At 44.1% G+C, this 21,727-nt stretch overlaps 1 protein-coding gene across 1 annotated transcript; it reads left to right on the forward strand.

Moving 5' to 3' along the window:
- Positions 1-2,347: 2,347 nt before the first annotated feature.
- Positions 2,348-20,516, forward strand: Gsg1l2 (GSG1 like 2). The gene is made up of 5 exons (XM_046422204.1): positions 2,348-2,654; positions 13,196-13,243; positions 14,345-14,497; positions 15,854-15,965; positions 20,282-20,516. Exons 1-5 carry the CDS (start codon positions 2,348-2,350, stop codon positions 20,514-20,516), a joined length of 855 nt encoding a protein of 284 aa, XP_046278160.1.
- The last annotated feature ends 1,211 nt before the right edge of the window (positions 20,517-21,727 follow it).

The raw sequence follows: 21,727 nt of genomic DNA on the forward strand, positions 1-21,727 counted from the left end.
CATTAAGTTGTCCGTCCTTCCTTCCTTCCTTCCTCCCTTCCTTCCTCCCTCCCTTAATCTCCATTTAAGTCAACCCATCTTGGCCAACTTCACTCTGAATTCTGAAATTTTGGGGGAAAACAGGTGACCGCTACGTAACAGAAACCTGTGGAATCCCACGTGGAAAGATTTTAAACCTTAGTAGTACAATATTCCATCCTAACAAAGAGCCCCAGTGTGGACTCTTCGGATGGCACGAGCTCTGGAATCCATGTGGTCCTCTCTTGGGTATAGCAGAGAGCAGGATGAAGTGACAGAGGAGGAGGAAAGTCCCCAAGGGATGGGCTCAGACACATTGGCTATAGTTGGAAAGCTATAACTGTAACTGCACAGTAAGGACTATCCTCCAAGTCCCCGGCTGGTAAAGAAAGTGCCTGCTTTGTGGGGAATCTCCTATCTCCCCTCTTTGAACTTTTTCTCTAAAACATTCTTTTCCCAAAGGAACAGGTGTCAGGTCCACACTCGATTTCCCCTCCCGTTGGATGGATGCCATCTAGTGGCAAAATGCTGTAAAGCTTCTTGCCAAGAGAGGGCAGCCACCAGCAAGCACAGGCGCCCATGGTTTGCAGGGCTTCCAAGAGCGCTGGACGCGGTTTCTCAGGCTTTCCAGAGGAAAAGCACCCACGTAGTGGGAGGAACGTACACTTCTCTCCTACCCGCTCAGGCAGGTAGATCCTTGGTTATATCTGGGGGTCTTCGGGATCTAACATGTAATCAAGAACCTGCGTATTTTGGATGCCACACAGAATATTCTTTCCCCCACCCCATTGCTTCCTCATCTCAGGCTTCTTACCGTTCTTGTATAGCTTTTTTACTTTTCCTGGAGTTTCTAATTTGCCATCCTCGTAGAATTTTTTTTTAATTCCCGAGGCTTAAGTAAATGGCAATAGATGCTCTGTAGGTTCTGAGATGCTCCGTACCTCTCCCCAATCCCATCCCAGAGAAGGGCACTGGGTTGGTGGGGGGGATGCTCAGCCTCCCCACATACCTGCACTGAGAGAGTTCCTGAAGGACCTTCAGCATCACTGCACCTGTCAGTGACACCTTCAAGGGGACATTAGTGATGGTGCTGAGGGTTCTGTCAGTATCTAAGGCTCCAGGATGGTGAATTCTGGCCAGCCTCCCCATTCTGCACAGCCTGCCAGTACCTCCCATCTCAGAGTCCCTGCACAAGGCAGCTGTCCTCTGCATTCTCTCTCTATATAGGGCTGGGTAAGAAGCAAGCCCATGGAGTCCTCAGAATGTCCTGTACTGTAATCTAATAATGAGGACCCTGCTCCATGCAAAAGGCAAGGTGTGGAAGACCCACCCAGACACCCATCCAAATGGACCCTGGACTTGAGTCAAAACCAGCACTCTCAGCTGCACCCAATGGCACACACTTGTCATCCCAGCCCCTCAGAAGGCTGAGACAGGAGGATCACAAGTTTGAGGACAACCTGGGGCACTTAGTCTCATAATAAAATTGTGAAAAGGCTGATAATGTAACTCAGTGGTGGAGTGCCTGCCTAGCATGCACCTGGATTCCAGCCACAACATCACAAAACAAACAAACAAAAAAAAATAGTGCTCCACAATAACCGGCAGAAGCAATCCAAGTGTCCATCAATGGAGAAACAGATTTTTTTTAAATGTGATATAATAAACTCAATGGAATATTATTTTGCTGAAAAAGTTTCTGACTCGGAAACTTCAGGGTTCATCACAACATGATGAACCCTGATGACATTACGCATTATACTACCTTGAAATAAGTTGCACACAAAAGGACAAATACTGTGTGACTCATCTCACTGAGGTCCCGAAAGTAGTCAAATTTATAAAGACAAGAAAGGAGAGTGGCCGGTTCAAAGGCCTGAGAAGCGGGGGAAGCAGGAGTCCTGGTGAGTGGGTGCCGCATTTCAGTTTTGCAAGAGTTCTGGAGGTGGATGGTGGTGGTAATTGCCCAATAGCGTGTGTGTATTCAATGCCACTGAATTGCACCCTCCAAATGGTCAAGATGGCAAATTTTATGTTATGTCTATTTCACTACAAATTTTTAAAATCAAGCACTGCCCTCCTGCACATCTCCATCCAGGGGAGGGCTGAAGGTCCAACCCTGTGTCCCAGTTCTGTGTTCATTTGAGTGTAGCCCTCTCCCGCCACCATGCTCACGTGGATGCAACACACTGGAGTGCACTCTGATTTCCCAGGGGACCTGAAGAGACTGTCAGGACACCAGATGGCAGGGCTGAGGAGTGGGGACCATGATAAAGAGGGGAGGAACTGGCCCCACGGCTCAGCCTGCAGCCGAGCACCTCATTCAGTCATGGACAGGGCCAGGCGGCAGCAGGCACTGACCCTCCTCCCCATCTGCCTGGCCTTCGCCCTCTCCCTCACCGCGGTGAGCAGCAGCTACTGGTGTGAAGGGGCACGGAAGGTCACGAAGCCGCTGTGCCTCGACCAGCTGCACGGGAAGAACTGCATTCACTTCAGACGGTCCAACAGCAGCTATGGCAGCAAGGACGAGAGCCAGGTGGTCCTGTACATTTGGGAAATAGGGGACGACAAATTCATCCAGCGCCGGCTCCACGTGGGGCTCTGGGAATCCTGCGAGGAGAACCTCAACAGCACAGGTGAGCTCCGTCAGCAGGGTCCCAGGGGCACAGGTGCAAGATGGTGGCCACAAGGGGGTGCTCTGGAGCCAGGTCACCTGGGTTTGCATCTTGGCTGTGCCACAGACTGTCCATGCTTTCTTAAACAATGTCCTCTGACCCTCGGGTTTCCCCATCTATAACATGGGAATGGTGGCAGTACTTATCTCGGTAGAGTTATTGTAAAGGTTAAATGACGAGATTCCCATATAGTACTTGCAACAGAGCCTGACACCTTGTTAAGTGATTATTGAACATTAGCTTTTACCCTTTGTCATTGGCACCCAATCCCTAGAGGATCAAAGGTGGACCCACCCATCCCTAAACTACATCCCTGATATTTCTCCTGTACTTTTAAGGGGTCTTGGAACAGAAGGTTCTCTCCACAAACAGACTTATACATCGAGATGCAATGGTGTGTGCCTATAACCCCAATGACTGGAGGCTGAGGCAGGAGGATCTCAACTTCAAGGCCAGCCTGAGCAATTGAGCGAGACTCTCAGCAACTTAGCTAGATGCTGTCTCAAAATAAAAAGCAAAAAGGACTGGGGATGTAGCTCAGGGGTAAAGTGACTGGGATTCAGTCCCGAGTACTATTAAAAAACAAAACAGACTTTTACAATCATGGGAGTATCTCCCACATCATCTACCAAAGCATGACCCTTAACAAATTAGACGCTTATCTCAGGTACTCCTTGAAATAACCCTGCAAGGCATTTATTATTCTTCAGCTCATAAACAAGGAAACCGAAACTTAGAGAATTTCAACTCGCACAGTTGTTAAGACTACTCCCTCGGCTATTAAGATTACTGCAGGGGCCTCCCAACTCCTCTCTTCATGGGTAGTGCTATCTTTCTATATGGCCATAAAGTTCTTAGCTCAGTGATCAATTCCCATGATGCTCAAATGATGGTAAAAGTCTGGGGCGGTTTTGGTTTTTTTGTTTGTTTGTTTATTTTTTAATTTTAGAGATTTAAAGGTTTGGGGTTTTTTTTTTTTTTTTTTTGGTACTGTGGATTGAACCCCCAGGGGCACCTTACCATAAAGGTCTTGTAGAAGGACAACACCACCTTTATGGTCAAATGCGGAGGTTTGTGACCCTACATCCTCAAGGATTCCCAAGACAGTCCCATATTTTGAGGTTGGCAACAATAGACACCAAATCCATAGACAAATTACTTGGAAGCTTCTACTCCCTTTTCCAAGTCCCCATCTGAGGACTGCCTACTTCTATTTCCATAGCTATATGTAAAAGGCCACACCCATTATCAAATGTTGGTGTGAACCAGAATCACCCAGGTACCAAGCCCTGGAGGTTCTAATTCAGTAAGTTTAGGGTGGGTCCAGAAACACGCATTCTTCTTTTTTAATAAAAGTTTTAACCAAAATGACATTTTCTCATAGATAAGAGATCAATTCATTTTGAAAGGCTTATAAGAAAAACCATCAGTCCCTGATCCTTCCTCATAACTTAGTCCTACCCTTCAGAAGAAGCCACTTTTAACTTGATTGTTTCATTTTAGACATTATTTATTGACTTTCTGTTATAATAAAAAAAACCCTTAATTCTCTCATACCACAACATCCCACATGCCTCTGCCATCTTCCTTCATAAAATGATATTACTTTTCTATTTAAATTGGTAAAGCAATAATTCATTTTTGGCTGTACAGATATATATTGTTCATTCTATAATCCTGGATGGAGTTTTGATTACGGTAATTGTTGACTTTGGCTTTTCCTGGGGTTTCTCATTGCCTTTTTTTTCCCATTCTCATAGCGTTGGTATTTTTATTCTACTCAATTCTCTCTTTTATCTAGTGGTATTAGTCTTTCTAATAAGCTTCCCTGGTGATTTTGACACACACTCAAATGAGGGAAGCAAGTTCCAAGGCACAGAAAAGTTCATTGGCAAGAGGGGTTTCGGCGCAGTGTGGAGGAACTTCACTACAAATCATTTTTGGCATTGGCAAAGGGGTAGGCAAGTGAGGTAAGTTACAGAGACAAGGGAGTTGAGAGCTCAGGACCCAGTGGGAGAGAGCTAAGATCTGAATGAAACAAGGAAGAACATGGATGGTTATGAAGAAGGCTCACCTGTGCTAGGGAAATGGGAAGGAGGGAGAGCTTATTTACAGCTGTGGAAATGGGGAAGGCTTTGTAAAGGAGATGGCCTCTGTGCCTCGTTGGTGAGTGTGATTTAACAGATGGAGATTGGAGGTGAGGTCATTCCAAGAAGACAGCGACCCAAGGTCAGAAGCAGCAGAGTTTAGGTACTGCACCAGAACAGGAGTGTTGCAGGGTTAAGAAAGAAACCTCCCGAAGAACAGGAGGAAGAACAGGACTGGTGTGGGGCTCTTCCATGTCTCCTGAGGCAGCATCTGCTCCCTACAACACAAGGTCACTGTCACTCTAGTGCAGGGAACTCAACAAGACAATATTCCTTAGAAAAAGTCTAACTAGAGAGGCTCTGGGTGTCGAGTCCCATGACTAAACAACACTCAGGGTCACTCCAGGTGAACTGGGCTGCAAGAAATCATCACACAGAGAAATGCCTTTTTCTTTGGGTCCTGTGATGGCTCCTCTGACATTAGGGGTCCATGGAGAGAGAGAGAGAGAGAGAGAGAGAGAGAGAGAGAGAGACTGAGGAGCATGTGCTGAACCCTTTTTGGGGGGAGAAGCCATTCAAATGAGGCAAGGGATACAGTTTCAGGGGGTTGAGTCTAGCTTCAGCAGACTGTCATCTGGGAAGGCCATGCCCATTTCATGTGCTGAGTGGGAATCAAAGGCAGAGCAAGAGAAGGGGACACACAAAGGGAGGGTCCATGGAACATTCTATCCCAAACAGGGCAAAGGGGTAGGATTACAAAGGAACAGGTGAGTGCAGTTCAACCCCCATGGGTGACGCCTATACCTGGAGTCATGCCTTGCTATCTGAGCTGGGGTAATGCCCAAGTTACTTCGAGACCTGGCCCTATGATGCCAGACTGAAGGCAATAATTGGTCAGTGCCCCCGGGCATCAGGACTTGAAGGTTTGCACCCAGGGCAGCTGGAGATATAGCTCAGTTGGTAGAGTGCTGGCCTTGCATGCACAAGGCCCTGGGTTCAATTCTGCATTTGGGGAGTACTGGAAACAGCTGTGTCACCTGGGCTCCTGCATATCATAAGGCATGTACCTCCCACTGTCACAGAAAAGCTGAGCAGGTGGAGGGTGTAAACTGTCCTGAGATTTCTGATAAAAAATCAACCAGCATGTGTGTGGGGTGGTGACTCTTCTCAGGCTAAAACAACAGATAAAAGTATAGTTCAGAGACTGTGTGAGGATCTTTGATGCTCCTTCCTCTAGAGGAAGCCCCCATGGCACTTCTGCCAACCCACAGAGAGTGCACACATGCACATACACACCACCTTCACCTGGATCACACCACCTTCACCTGGATCACACCACCTTCACCTGGATCACACCACTTTCACCTGGATCACACCACTGAGGGTTTTTCCTATATCATCAGAGACACCCCCTTGAATTCCAAGGAGGGCTGCTGTTCTCACTGGTTCATGTTCAAGTAGAAATAAGGCTAGATCTCTTGATCCCTTTTTGATTGATGTGTGACTATATTTTTGATGTCACGACAGAAAAAGATCTAAACAAATGCCTCACTGTACATTGCTAAAGATTCCCCCACAGAGGGCTGGGGGTGTACCTCAGTGGCAGAGTGCTTGCTTACCTAATGTGCGCAAGACCCTAGGTTTGATCCCCAGCACTGGGAGGAAAAAAAAAAAGTTTACATCACCAAGATGCCTCTTGAGATGCTCTTTATTTTTTTTAAAAAAGTAGAATTTGATAGACATATTTGGAAAATATTGCATTTTATATTTTCTTCTTGAAAATTCACAATATCCATTAGCATACCAAAATCTCTGTGAGAAAACTGATTAATATGACATATCCCAATGTTTTCCAATATATCATCTTTGTTTTATATGTATGTGCATATCTGTTTGTTTGTGTGTGTGTGTATGTATTAACATTTGGCAAGACTGGTGGAGCACACTTTGAAAAAGGCTGACCTATGACAATAGAGTCATTATACAAATGGGAAAACTGAGTCCTGGAGGTACAAGTGACCCACTGAAGAGACTGACAGAGCTGGATATGGAACTCTTTGTCCTGACTTTTCCTGCCCGCCCCCCACCCTACACAAAACTACACAAAACTCAGCTGAAGGGCAGCAGCTCTAATAAGTCTCAATGAGTCATGTTGTGTCCATCAACCTAAAAATCCTCTGCTGACATTTGACCCATTTCTAAGTATAAGAAGGTCATCAAGGTCTCTAAATATTGCCCTCACTTTATCAAGAAGGGAGAAAGAACGGTATCTTCCCCAGAACACTTTTCACATCATTCCCCGAAGACATATTGTTACCTCTAGGTTGTCCCTAAAGCAAGAAGTTTAGAATTGATTTTTTCCTTAATAGAAAATAAACGGATATCAAACATATTAGAGGATAAATAAAAAGCTATATATCAAAAGAAGGTGCAGACTCAAACGCTTGTCTATAGGAGGAGGTGATAAAAATGGGCGAAAAATCTGGGATTGCCAATACCCTGGAAATTTCCTGCTTCTGGTACTTGTGAACCCAATGCAGTCAGATCCTCTAATTTTTCAAATGAAATAAAATATTCGACCTTTTTTTAAATAAAATGTCCCAATTTTAAAATCTCTTTGGAACATTGCATGAGCCCAACAAAATATGTTTGCAACAGAGTGGAGCCTGGAGTCCCCGCTGGAAAATACACTTTCCAAATATCTGCTACTTTATTGAGTTTGTCACAGGGTCTGGGAGATTTGGGGCATAAGGGGAAAAAAGGGGGGTTAGTAAATGGAAAAGAACCCAATAGCATTTTGGAGAGAAGGGCCACAGTTGCTCAGTGGAAGGGCAGCAGCTCTAATAAGTCTCAGTGAATCATGTTGTGCCCATCAACCTAAAAATCCTCTGCTGACATTTGACCCATTTCTGAGTCTAAGAAGATCATCAAGGTTTCTAAATATTGACCTCACTTTATCAAGAAGGGGGAAAGAACGATATCTTCCTGGCTGTGAGGATCCAGCCAGGGAAAGAGGTTCCTCAGCCCTGAACAAATCCAGGGTATCCCAGCACCCCCAGTTCTGCTGTCCCATGGGGTCGCCCTGGGTGTCTTCCTTCCAAAACAGCCCCACCTGTCTAAAAGTTGATTCTCTCAGGGTTATGGTTTAGATGTGAGGTGTCCCCCAAAAGCTCAGGCGTGACACAATGCAAAAAGGTTTGGAGGTGAAACAATTGGTTTATGGGAGCCTTAATCCAATCGGTGTGTTAATCCACTGATAGGGATTAACTGGGTGGTGACGGTAGGCAGGTAGGTTGTGGCTGGGGGAGGTGGGTCATTGGAGGTGTGCCTTCAGGGTGTATATTTTGTGAGCTGAGCCTGGACACTCTTTGCTTCCTGGTGCGATGTTCTGAGCCACTTTCTTCTACCACTCCCTTCCGCCATGATGTTCTGCCTCCCCTAGAGCCCCAAGGAATGAAGCCAGCCTTCTATGGACTAAGACCTCTGAAACCGTGAGCCCCCCAATAAACTTTTTCCCCTCGAATTGTTCCTGTCAGGCCTCTTGGTCACACCAGTGAAGAAGCTGGCTGAAATACCCAGGAAACCCTGACCTGGAGCGCTATTTCAGGACTTCCACTGTACCAGCCACCTTCAATAGTTCTGCCTTTTCTCCCCCCCAGACCTTTAAAGGAAGACCATTTCTTTGTTCCCACATTCTAAAACAAGGATATGAAATGAAAATTCCAGGTGGAGGCAATGCTTAGATGTTCTTGTCCTTAGGCCAATCCTTGAACCAAGAAAATATGTTGATTTTAGATCCTATGCTGTTATCTACCAATCTCCAAAAGTTCAAGGAGAGGGGGACCTATGCACCCCAAATGGGCCAAGCTGACTGGGGATGGCAGCGTCCAGCTCCCAGGACGTGGGCACCATCTCCTAGGGCTGGCTTGCTGTGCTGCTTGGCCACCAAGCGCTGCCAAGCTATGTAACACCCGTCTCTCTGGCTTCATGGGATTTATAAAGATTTTTCCTTTTAATCCTGCTGGCTTTATTCAAAAGGAACACCATTTCTGAGGATTCGAGTTAATCAAGGGGTCACTGTGGTCTGACTCTTTGGGCCCAAGCTACACTCACCCTTCTAAGCTATTGTGAATTCCCTTAATCTGCGCGGCTGGCCTCCACCCGCTCTGTGCCCTGCCCCTGGCTCTGCTCCTGGCCTCTTTACTCTTTTGAAAAGGCAGCTCTCCTCAGAAGACAAGAGAGACCCTTACTCCTTGCTATGCTTTGGGCATGGTTTGAGTGTCCCCAGAGTATGGAAGAATGTATTAGTCTGTTTCCTGTTGCTATAACAAAACACCTAAGGTATTTTGTACTGGAAGCCTAGTCCTCAGGGTGGTGGTGTTGAGGCAGGGGAATCGTTATGTGGTGGGGCCTGACAAAGAGTCATAGCTCATTGGGGAAGCCACCCTTAGAACAGACTAATGTATTCTTTGTGGGGCCCTGGGTAGTTCCTGAGAGATCAGGTTGTTATAAAAAGAACCAACCTTGCCTGAAATTCCTTGTGCTTCCCGTCTTGCCATGTATTTATTCTCTCCCTCTTTTACATACACTTTCACCATCTGCCATGCTGTGATGTAGACAGAAAGCTCTCCCTAGAGCTAAGGAGAAACTGCCACGATACTCTGGAAACCGCAAAATTGAAAACCAAATAAACCTCTTTTTTAATAAAAAAGTACCCAAACTTAGGTATTTTGTGATAGCAACAGAAAACAGACTAATGCATTCCTCTGTGCATTAGAGAGAGAGATAGTGTTATACCCATATGGAGACCTTCAAATAACTCTCAGACTACACAGTGCCATTCCAATTAAGCCTGCTCTCCAAAGAACAAGATAGTCAGAGTGATGCGCCTGTCTTCAGTTGGCCTCATATTTAAGCCAAAAAAATACAAAAGGGACATTTGGGGGTTTAGCCAATGTAAGCAAGCAAGTACAGAAGCTGAATTGGGCAGTTAATGAGACAATTCAATGAGTTCATTGGTATTTCCCACAGGACTTTCCAGGTTGGCATAGCAGCAAGCAAGCAGAAAGAAAGTGGGTCGAAATGACCCTAGTTGAGTACAAGTTAGAAAATGGTTACTAACGTCTAGACAATCAATCTCTGACAAGGTACATTGCCCAAGGAAAAAGAGCAAAGAGAATGATTTTACTTTGTAAAAGAATTTCTATGCTAGGTGACTATTAATGGGTACAGAGGTGGGGCTTTCCCATGGGAGAAGGACTTCTTACATGATATGGAATCTCAGTGCAAAATGGAGTCTGTTTGGTCATTGCCCATATAGCCCAGCCCATAACAATAGCAGGTAGTGATCAGTGATGTAGAAAAAGGTACTGAGTCTCAAGTGGGAGAACCCTATTTTCTTTTTTTTTTTTGGGGGGGGGTGCAGTACCGGATATTGAACTCAGGAGCACTCGACCACTGAGCCACATCCCCAGGCCTATTTTCTATTTTATTTAGAGACAAGGTCTCACTGAGTTGCTTAGCACCTCGCTGTTGCTGAGGCTGGCTTTGAACTCATGATCCTCCTGTCTCAGCCTCCCAAGCCAGTGGGATTCTAGGCCTGTGTCACTATGTCCACCAGGGAGACCCCATTTTCAATTCCTGACTCTACCAACCTGTTTGAGTCTGGCCTCCAAATACAGAGGGACTTCTATTTGCCTTTGTCAATAATTAAACAAACAAGAATATGTAAGGTGATTTATAAAAATACTTTCACAACCTTCTTATTGGAGAACTTTTATTATTAGCAATTTTGCAGATGAAGAAAGCAAGGCTCAGAGAGGTCAGGAAACTTCCTATGATTCCTGACTGTGGTAGAACTAGGCATAGAGGACAGGCTCTTAGATTTAAATGCCACATGTTATCCACAGTCCCTAGGCTGCTCCTGCTGCTGGCTGTACTCACGGGGCTGTGGTTAGGACCTGATGAGGTGACATGTGGTGACATGAACAAAGAGTACTATATCAGCTCTAAAGAGCTCTGCCAGAGAGCAGAGTGTGAGTGTTGAGATGTCCCCAGTGCCATGGGGACCTCCCTAGTCCCATTGAGGGAACTCGGATGACTTTTTGCCACTGTGACCACGATACTTCAGGGGCTGCTGCAACATTAGAGAATCAACAAGGAAAAGTGTCCGATTGCTACACAGTCAAAAGTATTTCAGCAGAGAAGCTCAACCAAATGGTTTTCAGCATAAATGGCTTTTGTTTCTGTTCTTCCTCGAGCTTTGCAGAGGAGCCAGGCTGAGGTGGAAGGGCGGAGGCCCATGGGCACTTGGGGTTTCATCGAAATGAATGGAATAAACCTTAAGGTTCATGACCTTTAAACATGTACCTGCTCCTTCCCATGCACTGTGGACTCAATAGTGGTGTCCTCCCAAATTTTTATGTTGAAATCTTCATCCCAAGGCCTTGGTATTGGATGTAGGGCCTGTAGGTGGTAATTCGGTCGTGAGGTTGGAGTTCTCGTGAATGGTCTCTGCACACCTGGCTGTGATACTGATACTGCCTTATGAGAACAGTCCAGGCGGCTGGCCAGTTGTTTCTGCCATGTGAGGATACGGACAAGGAAGACAGGCTTCACCAGATCCTGACTGAGCCGTAGGCATCCTGATCTTGGACTTCCAGTCCCCAGAATGGAGAAGTCAGTTTCTGTCATTGCTAAGCCACCCAGTCTATAGTCATGTGTTGAAGCATCCCAGACTGACAAAGTCACCAGGTGAGCCTGGTGAGGTAGAGGTGAAAACTGGGTTATGCTAAGAAAGCAAAAAAAAAAAATGAGCTCTATGGGAAGTCAGGTTGAATGAGTCAGGACACAAAAGTCCAGAAATTTCAGCTCTGTGCCAGAGGAAATAGCGAGCTATTGTGAGTTCTGGAACAGGAATGTTAAGTTCCAGGATTTTTCTCTTTATAAAAGAAAAATGATTTTTCTGAGATCTAAAAACAATCCCCAAACTTCCCTTTGTTCCTGGAAACTTCCGACAAAGATAGTGGACATGATCCCTGCACTCAGAATACTCAGAGTCCAGGAATTAGCAATGATAACTACTAACCACATTTAAAAAAAAAAAAACTATATATATATATATATATATATATATATATATATATGACTCATTTTGTTCCAATAAGGTTTCAGTGTATAGTAACTGTGATAGCAACTTCCCTGTATCTCATTTAATGTTCAAAGCAAGGCGACTATGGGGTACAGGGAGCATTGGATCTATTTTAGAGGTAAGAAAGTCATTCTTTTGAAGAGTCATGAATTATGCCCCTTTACTTTCTTGGTTTGCTCTACTTTAGGTCAAACTGAAGCAGATCCCTGTGTCCCGGGCACCTTTCTTACAGCCCTGGGTTTGCATGAAGTTGGGGATGTAGTGGGACAGCTGGGGTCCTCTGCACACCTGGGTGTGATACTGATACTGCCTCTTCCTGTGTTGTCCTGTGCAACCATTTTTCCTCAGGTCCTCTCTCTCAGACCAGAATTTGGCTTCATCTGCACACCAAGTAGATATCTGTGGATTTGGTATTTTCAAGGGGACTACATGTCTAAAGCAGCCACTCAAGCTTTTCCATCCAACAAAGACAACATGGCAGCTGACACTCATGCAGAGCACACCCCCTGCACCCCACCCTGCCCAGAGTATATGAATGAGTCTGGCAGTAGGTCTGAGGATACCTAGCACACACACACGATAACTCCTGCCTTTCTTTTACAGTCGAGAAAGCATGATGACATACAAGCCTGGGTCACTTACTTATTAAAAGTCTTAGATAGTTCCAAATCTTCTCAATTTCACTTTTTAAAAAATCATTAAAATGTTCATACTTTATCCAGAAAAAAAAATGACTTGAGATTCATATCACAGTGGATGCTGTGTCCTAACGTCAGAGCCCTTATTCTTGTTTGCAGGATCAGTCTGGATTGGCTAGGTTATGCTGCAATAACAACAAAAAAATCCCTTAAAATGCCAGTGATTTAAATCAACACATTTATTTCTTGCTCACTCTATCTTTATTTTTCAGGTCAATATGGTATCTCCTCACTGTAGCCGTTCAGGGACCCCGGCTGATAGAGATGTCATCTTGACCTGTGCGTCTGTGATCACAGAGACAAAGGAACGAGAACCAGTGAACAAATCATTGGCTTTTAAAACTTCAGACCCCGTCATTTCTGTTCACAGTTCATTGTCCGGAGAAGGTCACATTGTCCAACCTGTGTTCAATAGGACAACGTTATCATTACATGTTTATGAGCATAAAAGTTGTCTTCCATACTTCCCCCTTTATCATTCAAAATGAACCAAGGAGCTGTAAGCACTATTTGCCCCTAAGTGTCCCCTTCAACCCTACTGATGACTGCCTTTCCTTTATCTTTTAGGTGAACGGTGTAGGAGTTTCCGGAGTGTAGTACCAACTGAAGAACAAGGTACTCATGTTCTGCCCATGGGCACTCCTCATAATTTGAACAATGTTTTATTGTTCTATTGGATCTGGGGGAAAAGATGAGACAGTCATTTATAGTTTTCCCTCAAGTTTGCCTGTCTTCAAAAAGGAAGAGGCAGTGTCTTCTATTGAAATCAAACCAATGTGTGAAGTTTTGATCCGGGGAGTGGGGATCCCAGTTATCTCTCGTGTCCTACCCTGGGGTCTTGCCAGTATTTTCCCCTCCCAACTATGGTCAGTCTTTAGAAATATCTCCTCCAGGTCCTAGGAGCCCCCTTTATTTGCCAACTCTCCGAGGATCTGTGACTTTGACTCCAAGGAGTTGTGGTTTGTTTCACAAGTCACTGTGGTCTGGAAATGGCTTGAGTATGTCTACCAGAAATTCTTGTTTTGGAAGCTGGGCCTCTAGTGTGGTGATCCTTAGAGGTGGTGAAGGACCTGTAAGAGGTGGGGGCAAGTGAGGGGTATTAAGGTCATTGGGGCAAGAAAATTAATGCAGTTCTTGTTTGACCTTAAGTTTGTTCTTGTAAGACAGTTGTAATAAAAGAGATCGCTTGGTCCCTCCCCACCTCTCTTGCCATGTGATCTCTTCCTCTAGTACCTACTTCACCATGATGCTATCTACCATGATTTGGTATAGCCCAGGGGCCTTTGCAAGAACCAGCCTCTTACATCATCCAAAACTGTGAGCTAAATAAACCTTTTTATTTATTATTTTTTTGGAGGGAGGTGGAGTAACCAGGGATTGAACTCAGGGGCACTGGACCACTGAGCCGCATCCCCAGCCCTATTTTGTATTTTATTTAGAGACAGGGTCTCATTGAGTTGCTTAGCCCCTTGACTTTGCTGAGGCTGGCTTTGAACTCTCAATCCTCCTGCCTCAGCCTCCCAAGCCACTGGGATTACAGGTATGTGCCACTGCACCAGGCCTAAACCTTTTTCTTGATAAAGCAACCAACCTCAGGTATTTCATTACGGCAACAGAAAATAAGCTAATACAGAAGTGAACTAAATCAAAGGCTTGAACCTTTCAGTACTTACGAGTTCTAAATGCCCAGCACTTCGTCCTCCTTTCATTTTGCAGGTGTTTTATGGCTCTGCATTGGGGCTGAGGTCCTGGTTGTCTTTCTGATCCTGACAAGTGCCATCCTCCTGGGCTCCAGAATGAGCTGTTACAGCTGTGGGTTCAACTGGCTCAAGGTGGATGCCTCAATAGCCATCCTCATGGTATTCGCAGGTACTCTCCGGCAGCATCAGTAGAACAGGCAGATTCCCCTCAGCCTGCCCCAGGGGAAACACAATACTTCAGGCTGGGTGTACCCATTGCCAATAATAAGCTGACTCCTTCCTCTCCATGGCCAGTTCAGCAGAACAACCGGTCCCCTGAGTAAGTCACTGAATTAATTCCATCGGGTAGAAGCATTGTTGCCTTGTGACTGATGAACAGAAAGGGGATAGGCAAAGACGGAGATGAGGATTTATCCGTATATCTTTGTCACAACCAGAGAAGAGGGTGCACTGGCTGTGAGAACAGAAATCATCTCATTTAGTATGGTGGTCAGGCCTCAACCTATGGAAGAATCCTGCCAGGTTCAAATCTTTACTACTTAAGGGCTGTGTTATTTAACCTCTATAAGTTAGCTATCATAGCTAGATTATATAGAGTATAGTGATGACCAAATTAGAGAGCATCCTGGCGTGGTGGCATATGCCTGTAATCCCAGAGACTCAGGAGGCTGAGGCAGGAGGGTTGCAAGTTCAAAGACAGCCTCAGCAACTTAGTGAGACCCTAAGCAACTCAGTGAGATTCTGTCTCTAACAAAATTTTTTTTTCTCAAAAAAAGGCTTAGGGATGTGGCTCAGTGGTTAAGCACCCCTGGGTTCAATCCCTGGTACACGCGCGCACACACACACACACATACAGAGAGAGAGAGAGAGAGAGAGAGAGAGAGAGAGAGAGAGCTTCTAGTATATAGTAAGTGCAGAATAAATTGGAAGCTTTTAAAAAATTATTATCCAAATTTGGTGTCAATGTTTCATAAAAGTAAAGAACTAGTTATTTTTTTTTTTTGGTTCTACTTCTATTTTCTCTAAACAACTTTAAAGCAACTTAATTTGGTCTCCTACGTGAGTCTGTCCTCCAAGAAAGAACCCAGAACAAATTACTCCTTCCAGTTCTCCAGGTGGACCAAGTCTGTTTATAGTGTATCCATCCAATTTGCACATGGCTTTTGTGCTTGATGAGTGTAGCATCTTTCCTGAGTCTTATCACCAGAGGATACAGTGATAAAAATTCAACTTCTGGATCTTCATAGCAAAGATCCAGGGCACAGACACTTGGAGACTCCTGCCCAGGTCCCGGTACCCACTGAGGTCCTGCCTGATTGTGATTCAGCCTCTTTCTGGATGTCTCTTCAGTTGCAACTGTAGAAATCAGATGCCACATGGAACGTAAAAGGATGTTTAAGCACAGCTACATCATGAAGAACTTTGTGGGCACTAGAGAACTCCTAACTTCCCACTCATGCAAGGTAGAGAGCTCTTCCACCATATTGCTTTCTTACGCATGGCTCACAAAGCTTTCCTTGTGCAGGGCTCCTGGGCATGGTGTCCCACATGATGTACACGACTATTTTTCAAATCACTGTGAACCTTGGGCCAGAAGATTGGAGGCCTCAGACGTGGGACTATGGCTGGTCATATTGGTAAGTTGTTCTCTCCTGGTGCTCAATCCTGGTGGACAAGCAAGCGGTGCACACGAGTCTGGTAGGACAACTGACATGGGTCATGGTGCTGACACCTGCTACTCCTGTGACTTTGAGTTGGTTTTGTGACCTTTCTGTAGCCCAGTTTCCTTATCTGTAAAATGAGGATATCTGCCTTACATAGTTTTATAGGGATTTGAAGAGGTTATGTTTGCAAAAAATGCTTGGCACATAGCAAAGTCCCCAAGAAATGGAGACATTGTTGTTACATTATTTAAACACAGACTGGCAGACAGTGCCCTGAGCTAGAAGTCCTCTTCAGTGAGAGGAGACCCAGCCCCTGTGCCTAATGGAAAGGTAAGGCTACGGCTTGGAAGTTCTGACTCTAACAGAAAGGCTTGGCCATGACCTAAAAGACCACAGGGATTCTTGTTAATGTAGACCTCTAAAGCATATTAGATCCTAAAAATAGAGGTACATAGACCTACATTTTCATCCTACATGGTAACCTCTTGGGTTAGGTGAAAGTCATTGGATTAAAAATGGCATCGTGGGGCTGGGGGTTTGGGCTCGGTGGTAGAGCACTTGCCTTGTATGTGTGAGGCACTGGGTTCAATCCTCAGCACCACAGAAATAAAATAATTAATTAATTAAAGATATTGTGTCCATCTACAACTAAAAAAAAATATTTTAAAAAAATGGCATCGTTCATGTCAGATCCTGTCAGGGAGACCCTGAGTGGGGGAGAGCTCTTATGCATGATTTGCCTAATAATAGGAAAGTTTTGCAAACTGTAGTTCACTGTGAGTCACACAACGACAGCAACAGGCAAGGACAGTGAGCCATTTAACCATGAACACCTGCTAGATACACTGTCTCAGAAGCTTAATCCAAAGCCACAAGGGCCTAACTGGAACCCCAAGATTACAAATAATCTTACCTAGCAACAGCAACACCAGCCAACCACGGCTTGCCACTCCCAAAAGATACCACTAGCGTCAACAGATTTATTTTTGAACCCAGGGGCACTCTATCATTGGGCTACATCACAAGCCAGTTTTATTTTATTTTGGGACAAGGTTTTCTAAATTGCTGGGATTGGCCTTAAACTTGCCATCCTCCTGCCTCAACCTCCCCAGAGTTAGAGGTGCGCGCCACTGTGCCTGGCAACAATAGACTTTCTTTCAAAACAACTTAAATAGCTCTTTTCTTTTTCAATAAAATCACAACCTTTTCCTTTGTTCTTTGGATAGACCAGAAGCTACCCTGGTCTGTGCATATGTTCTTCCAATCCTAATCTCTGTTTATCCCAAATAAAACATTTTGCTTGGAGATCTGTCTTAATATTTGGATGTGATGGTGATTTTCCTCTTTGCAAAACAAACACTTTCAGGTTTCCCTCCCTCGTCCTACTATCCTAGAGTTTGGAGAACATGCCTGTGTTGCTATGATCCTTATGCTGCATAACTTACCAGGTTTAAAACTCTTCTTTGTCTTTATCTTTATCCCAATCTGAAGATGTTAAGTTTTATGAATGCTTTTCTATACACCTCCACCTGTTTATCACTTTAGGGCTTCTCTCTGTACTACAGCCACTGGTCCTGAGGGGTTATCACCAGCCCTAGGCACAGTGAAGCAAAGATGAATTTCAGGTGGGTTCTTATCTATAACCAATTTGTATCCAGCTCCTGTTGCTATAGATAAAAGCAAATCCCAAACCACATAGGAATTTTAAGAATGTGGTTTATTTTCAGCATCATTTGGTTTTATAGATAAAAGCAAATCCCAAACCACATAGGAATTTTTAAGAATGTGGTTTATTTTCAGCATCATTTGTTTTTGGTTTTGTTCCTATTACTTACAATTACTTAATTTTTAATAAAAGATACATATGCAAATACTTTTCAGAATCAAATAATATGAAGCACAACCATCTATCAATTCCACCCCCCTCCAGTTCCCCCAAAGCCCCCCATCTTCCTGCTCTCTTCTGAACTGGTTGCTGTTAGAGACTTCCCTTTGTCATGAAACTGACTTTTGCCACTCATTTATATGTTGCAGTGCTACTTCCTAGGTCCCATAGTATTACCTTATTTAGTTTGTGTTCATGTTTTGTGGGAGCACATCCTTAAGTAGCTTCCTAAGAAAGGATTCAATGAGAGATCAATTTTTTTTTCCTTGCATGTCTGGAAATGTATTTATCCAATGCTCCAGACTTGTTTGGTGAAGTACAGAATTCTTACTCAATAATCATTTTTTCTTAGAATTTTGGAGACAATGATTTGTCATCTTTTAGCATTATTGTTACTGTCCGGCATTCAATACCATTCTAATTAGTGTGTTTTTGTAGGTGGCCTGTTGTTTTCTTCGGAAATGTCTGGATGATGTTCCTTGGTGGGATTTTCTTTCCATCACATTCATTCTTCTTTCCTGTGCTTGGTGGGCCCTTTAATCTGAGCATTCATGTCCTAGAATTCTGGGAATATTTCTTGTATTACTTCTTTGATTATGTCTTCCCTGTAGGTTTCTGTTTTCTTAGAACTCTTGTTAAGTAGTAACCAAACAAGGTCTCTTGAGTTAATTATCTCAATGTCTTATTGCTTTCCTTATATTTTCCTAATATTTCCTTATATCTCTTTCTCTTTTTATTATACTTTTTTGAAAAAGTTTCCCTTGCACGTCCTGTAACATTTCTATTGAATTCTTATTTGGAATCATTTTAATTACCAAGAACTCATCTTGGTTTTCTAGTTGTTCCTTTTTTCCTAGTATCCTGATATAGCTTTACAGATGTAAAATCTTTTTATCCCTCTGAAGATACCAACCAAAGGGTTGTCTTTTGGCTTGCTGTTTCCTAGTATCTTGCATTATCTCTTTCCTTTAGAATTCTTATTGATTGACTGATATTTTCCCCCCTGTTCATTGGTGGGTCTTTCCATCAAATTTTGGCATCCTTGACTGTCAAGTCATATTTAGGGATAATTGAAGCTCTCGAGCAGAACTGGAATTGATCTGCTGGTGGGCCCTTTTTGTATGTGGTTGAGTATAAAGCCATTTTTTTTTTCCTGGAAATTCCACCTCATAAAATCACACATGCTTGTTGGTTTGTAGAGTTTCTTTCTCTGCGACCACTTTGGAGGGGAACCACCCAACACCTAAAAGAAGAGGAATGAATCTTCATGGCGGCTGATTTCTGCAGTTAGATATGAGAAAGGGACTGGAGAGCTTCCTTCTCCATATGCAAATTTCCATGCAACCTCCTGTCTTCAGACCACGACTGTCCTCCACCTTCCACTGAACCTGCTGTCTCTGAATCTAGAATCTTTCTTCCTTTCACTTTGTCCAAACAATAAAACTGAGCTCTCCCAGGGGCAGGGGGGAGAATGTGATATGGAGGAGAACCAAGGGCCAACCATCCCAATGTCAGTACCCTGACATTTTTTTTTGTGCTATATTTGTACCTGAAAGTGCTGACCTCTCAAGGATTCGGTGGGGCTAATCCAGCAGACTTCCTGCCTTGTTGGGGCCGAATTATCCCTCTTCCAGATGCCTTGCATCTCTCCCGCCTCCTCTCCAATTCCCTTTGCCCTGTGTGTCCACCCTAGTGCATTAGCCTTCTCAATTCACTGGGTGTGGAGGGGAGCGCTGGGTCCTTGAAGTCAGTCTCCCATTGAAACACAGAAGTCCCTCTCTTCATTGTGCCCCCTTTGGGGGGGCTGCTGTGAGGTTACATTAGGTAACGCAGGGTTCACCATGGCATCTAGCATACAACGATAATATTAATTATTATTATCCACCCAGAAGCATGTCTGCTTAGCTCTGCATATCTGTGGTCTTCTCCAAATTGGTCCCTTCTCTGTCACACAGCCCTTCTCTCTACCCCATAATCATGTAAACATATAAACACCCCTTGGGGTAAAGCAGATGCTAATCATCATCTCACTCACTGAATGCCTCAAAAGAACACTGTGGGACAGCATGAGTATTAGTCCAGTTTTGCAGATAAGGAAACTTACACAAAGCAGCAAAGCAACCAACCAGCTTAAGGTCACAGAGACAGTAAGAGGCGGGGCCTTCTGGTGTAAACCCAGCAGGATGATTCCAGAATCCGTTCTGTCAATCCCTGGGCTCAAAATCATATTGTCTGGTCTGGTCTCTGGAATTTGTGATTTAAAAACAAAAACACAAAAAAAAAAAACAATGCAGGTCCAAATGGGGGTAGAAGCAGGAGATGGCTTTTCACCAGGCTGACCCTCAGCAAGAGGCCCTGGAATCACAACCCTATACCCCTTCCTAATTCTGTCTTTTGTTGACAGCTTGGCCTGGGGTTCTTTTGCCCTGTGCATGGCTGTGTCGGTCACGGTCATGAGCAGATACACCAAAGCCCGCCTGGAATGCTCAGAGAGGCAAAGGGTACAGAAGAGCACACAGCACCCTCAGTATGGCTTCCCAGAACCTGAGACGTCACAGAGTGTTTGGGAAACAGGAGCTGCTCCCAGCTCTGCAGGGCACACCTTTCTGAATGTCCCAGGCAAGGTGTCCATGTGCTAGCCAGTGGCCTGTGGTGGCCAGATCTGCACATGCAGATAATCCAGGTATTGTATCCTAAATGAACATCTCCGGGGTGGACTTCAGAAGACTAAGGTCCAGGTAACCCTGCATTTCCCATCCAGTGCTTCACTGAACACCTTTGGCTCCAGTCTCTCGTTCATGTTCATGTTCATGTCCAGTATCTTTAAGCGAAACAATTCTTGCAGAAGAGATCAACCATTGACACTCTAGTATGAAGGAGCTCCTTCAGCTTTCCTGACAGTGAGTTTAATAAAGGTACCAAGGAAAGACGGAACACGCATCCACTAGGAGGAAGAGAAGACGAAGAGTGAGAATGGCGAGTCTTTACAATGCATGCAAAATATGTAGCCCACACAGATTTATTGACAGAAAAGCCCAGAATGTTTTTTTCCCCTTAATTGGCAGAGAAAATAAAACGTGTGGCTATCACAGACTTTCTTTTTTTTTTTCTCATCAAGACGGTAGAAATTTAAAAATAAGTTTATGGTCATTTAAAAAAATGTGTTTTTCTTTTGAAACTTGACACTATCTAACTTTAGACTAGCTGCCTATTTTCTACTAAAATCCGTTGGGAAAGATAGCTCAATGATAGAAAGAACTGAAAACACGGTCAAAGGGGGTGGTATCTTATCTCCGTTAAGTGGAACAAATGTTTGAATTGTCCTGCTTAAATTAAATAGCCAGGAACTTTTGCTTCTAAAAATAAACATTGCCAAGTATGCAAGTCTCATCTGAGGCACCAGTGTCCGGTGGCTTTCCTAATGTGTCAGTCACAATCTTCTATCAATTTATCTTGTATTTTAAGCCAACATGTGATTGAAGCCACAGGTTGTTAGACATGTAATTTGAGTGGGGGGTAGGGAAGATGGAACACTGAATTCTAATAGCTCAGATTGTTTTGTTTAATCTTACTTAGGTAAGTTCAGTAAATTTTCATTCTGATAACAGTCATACTGTTACACAAAGGAAAAAAATCCAACTTCTTTTTTAAATTATTTTTTAGACATTGATGGACTTTTATTTTATTTATATATTTATATGCAGTGCTGAGAATCAAACCCAGTGCCTCACACATGCTATGCAAGTGCTCTACCACTGAGCCACAACCCCAGCACCACCCCCCCAACTTAACTTCTTCATGTTTGGAATTCATGTTGAGCACCTGCCTAACAAATGCTGGTCCTGTGGAA

Source organism: Marmota monax, unplaced genomic scaffold, assembly GCF_021218885.2.
Source record: "Marmota monax isolate L192 unplaced genomic scaffold, Marmota_monax_Labrador192_F-V1.1 WCK01_AAM20220418_F8-fsc00243, whole genome shotgun sequence".
Taxonomy (NCBI): domain Eukaryota; kingdom Metazoa; phylum Chordata; class Mammalia; order Rodentia; family Sciuridae; genus Marmota; species Marmota monax.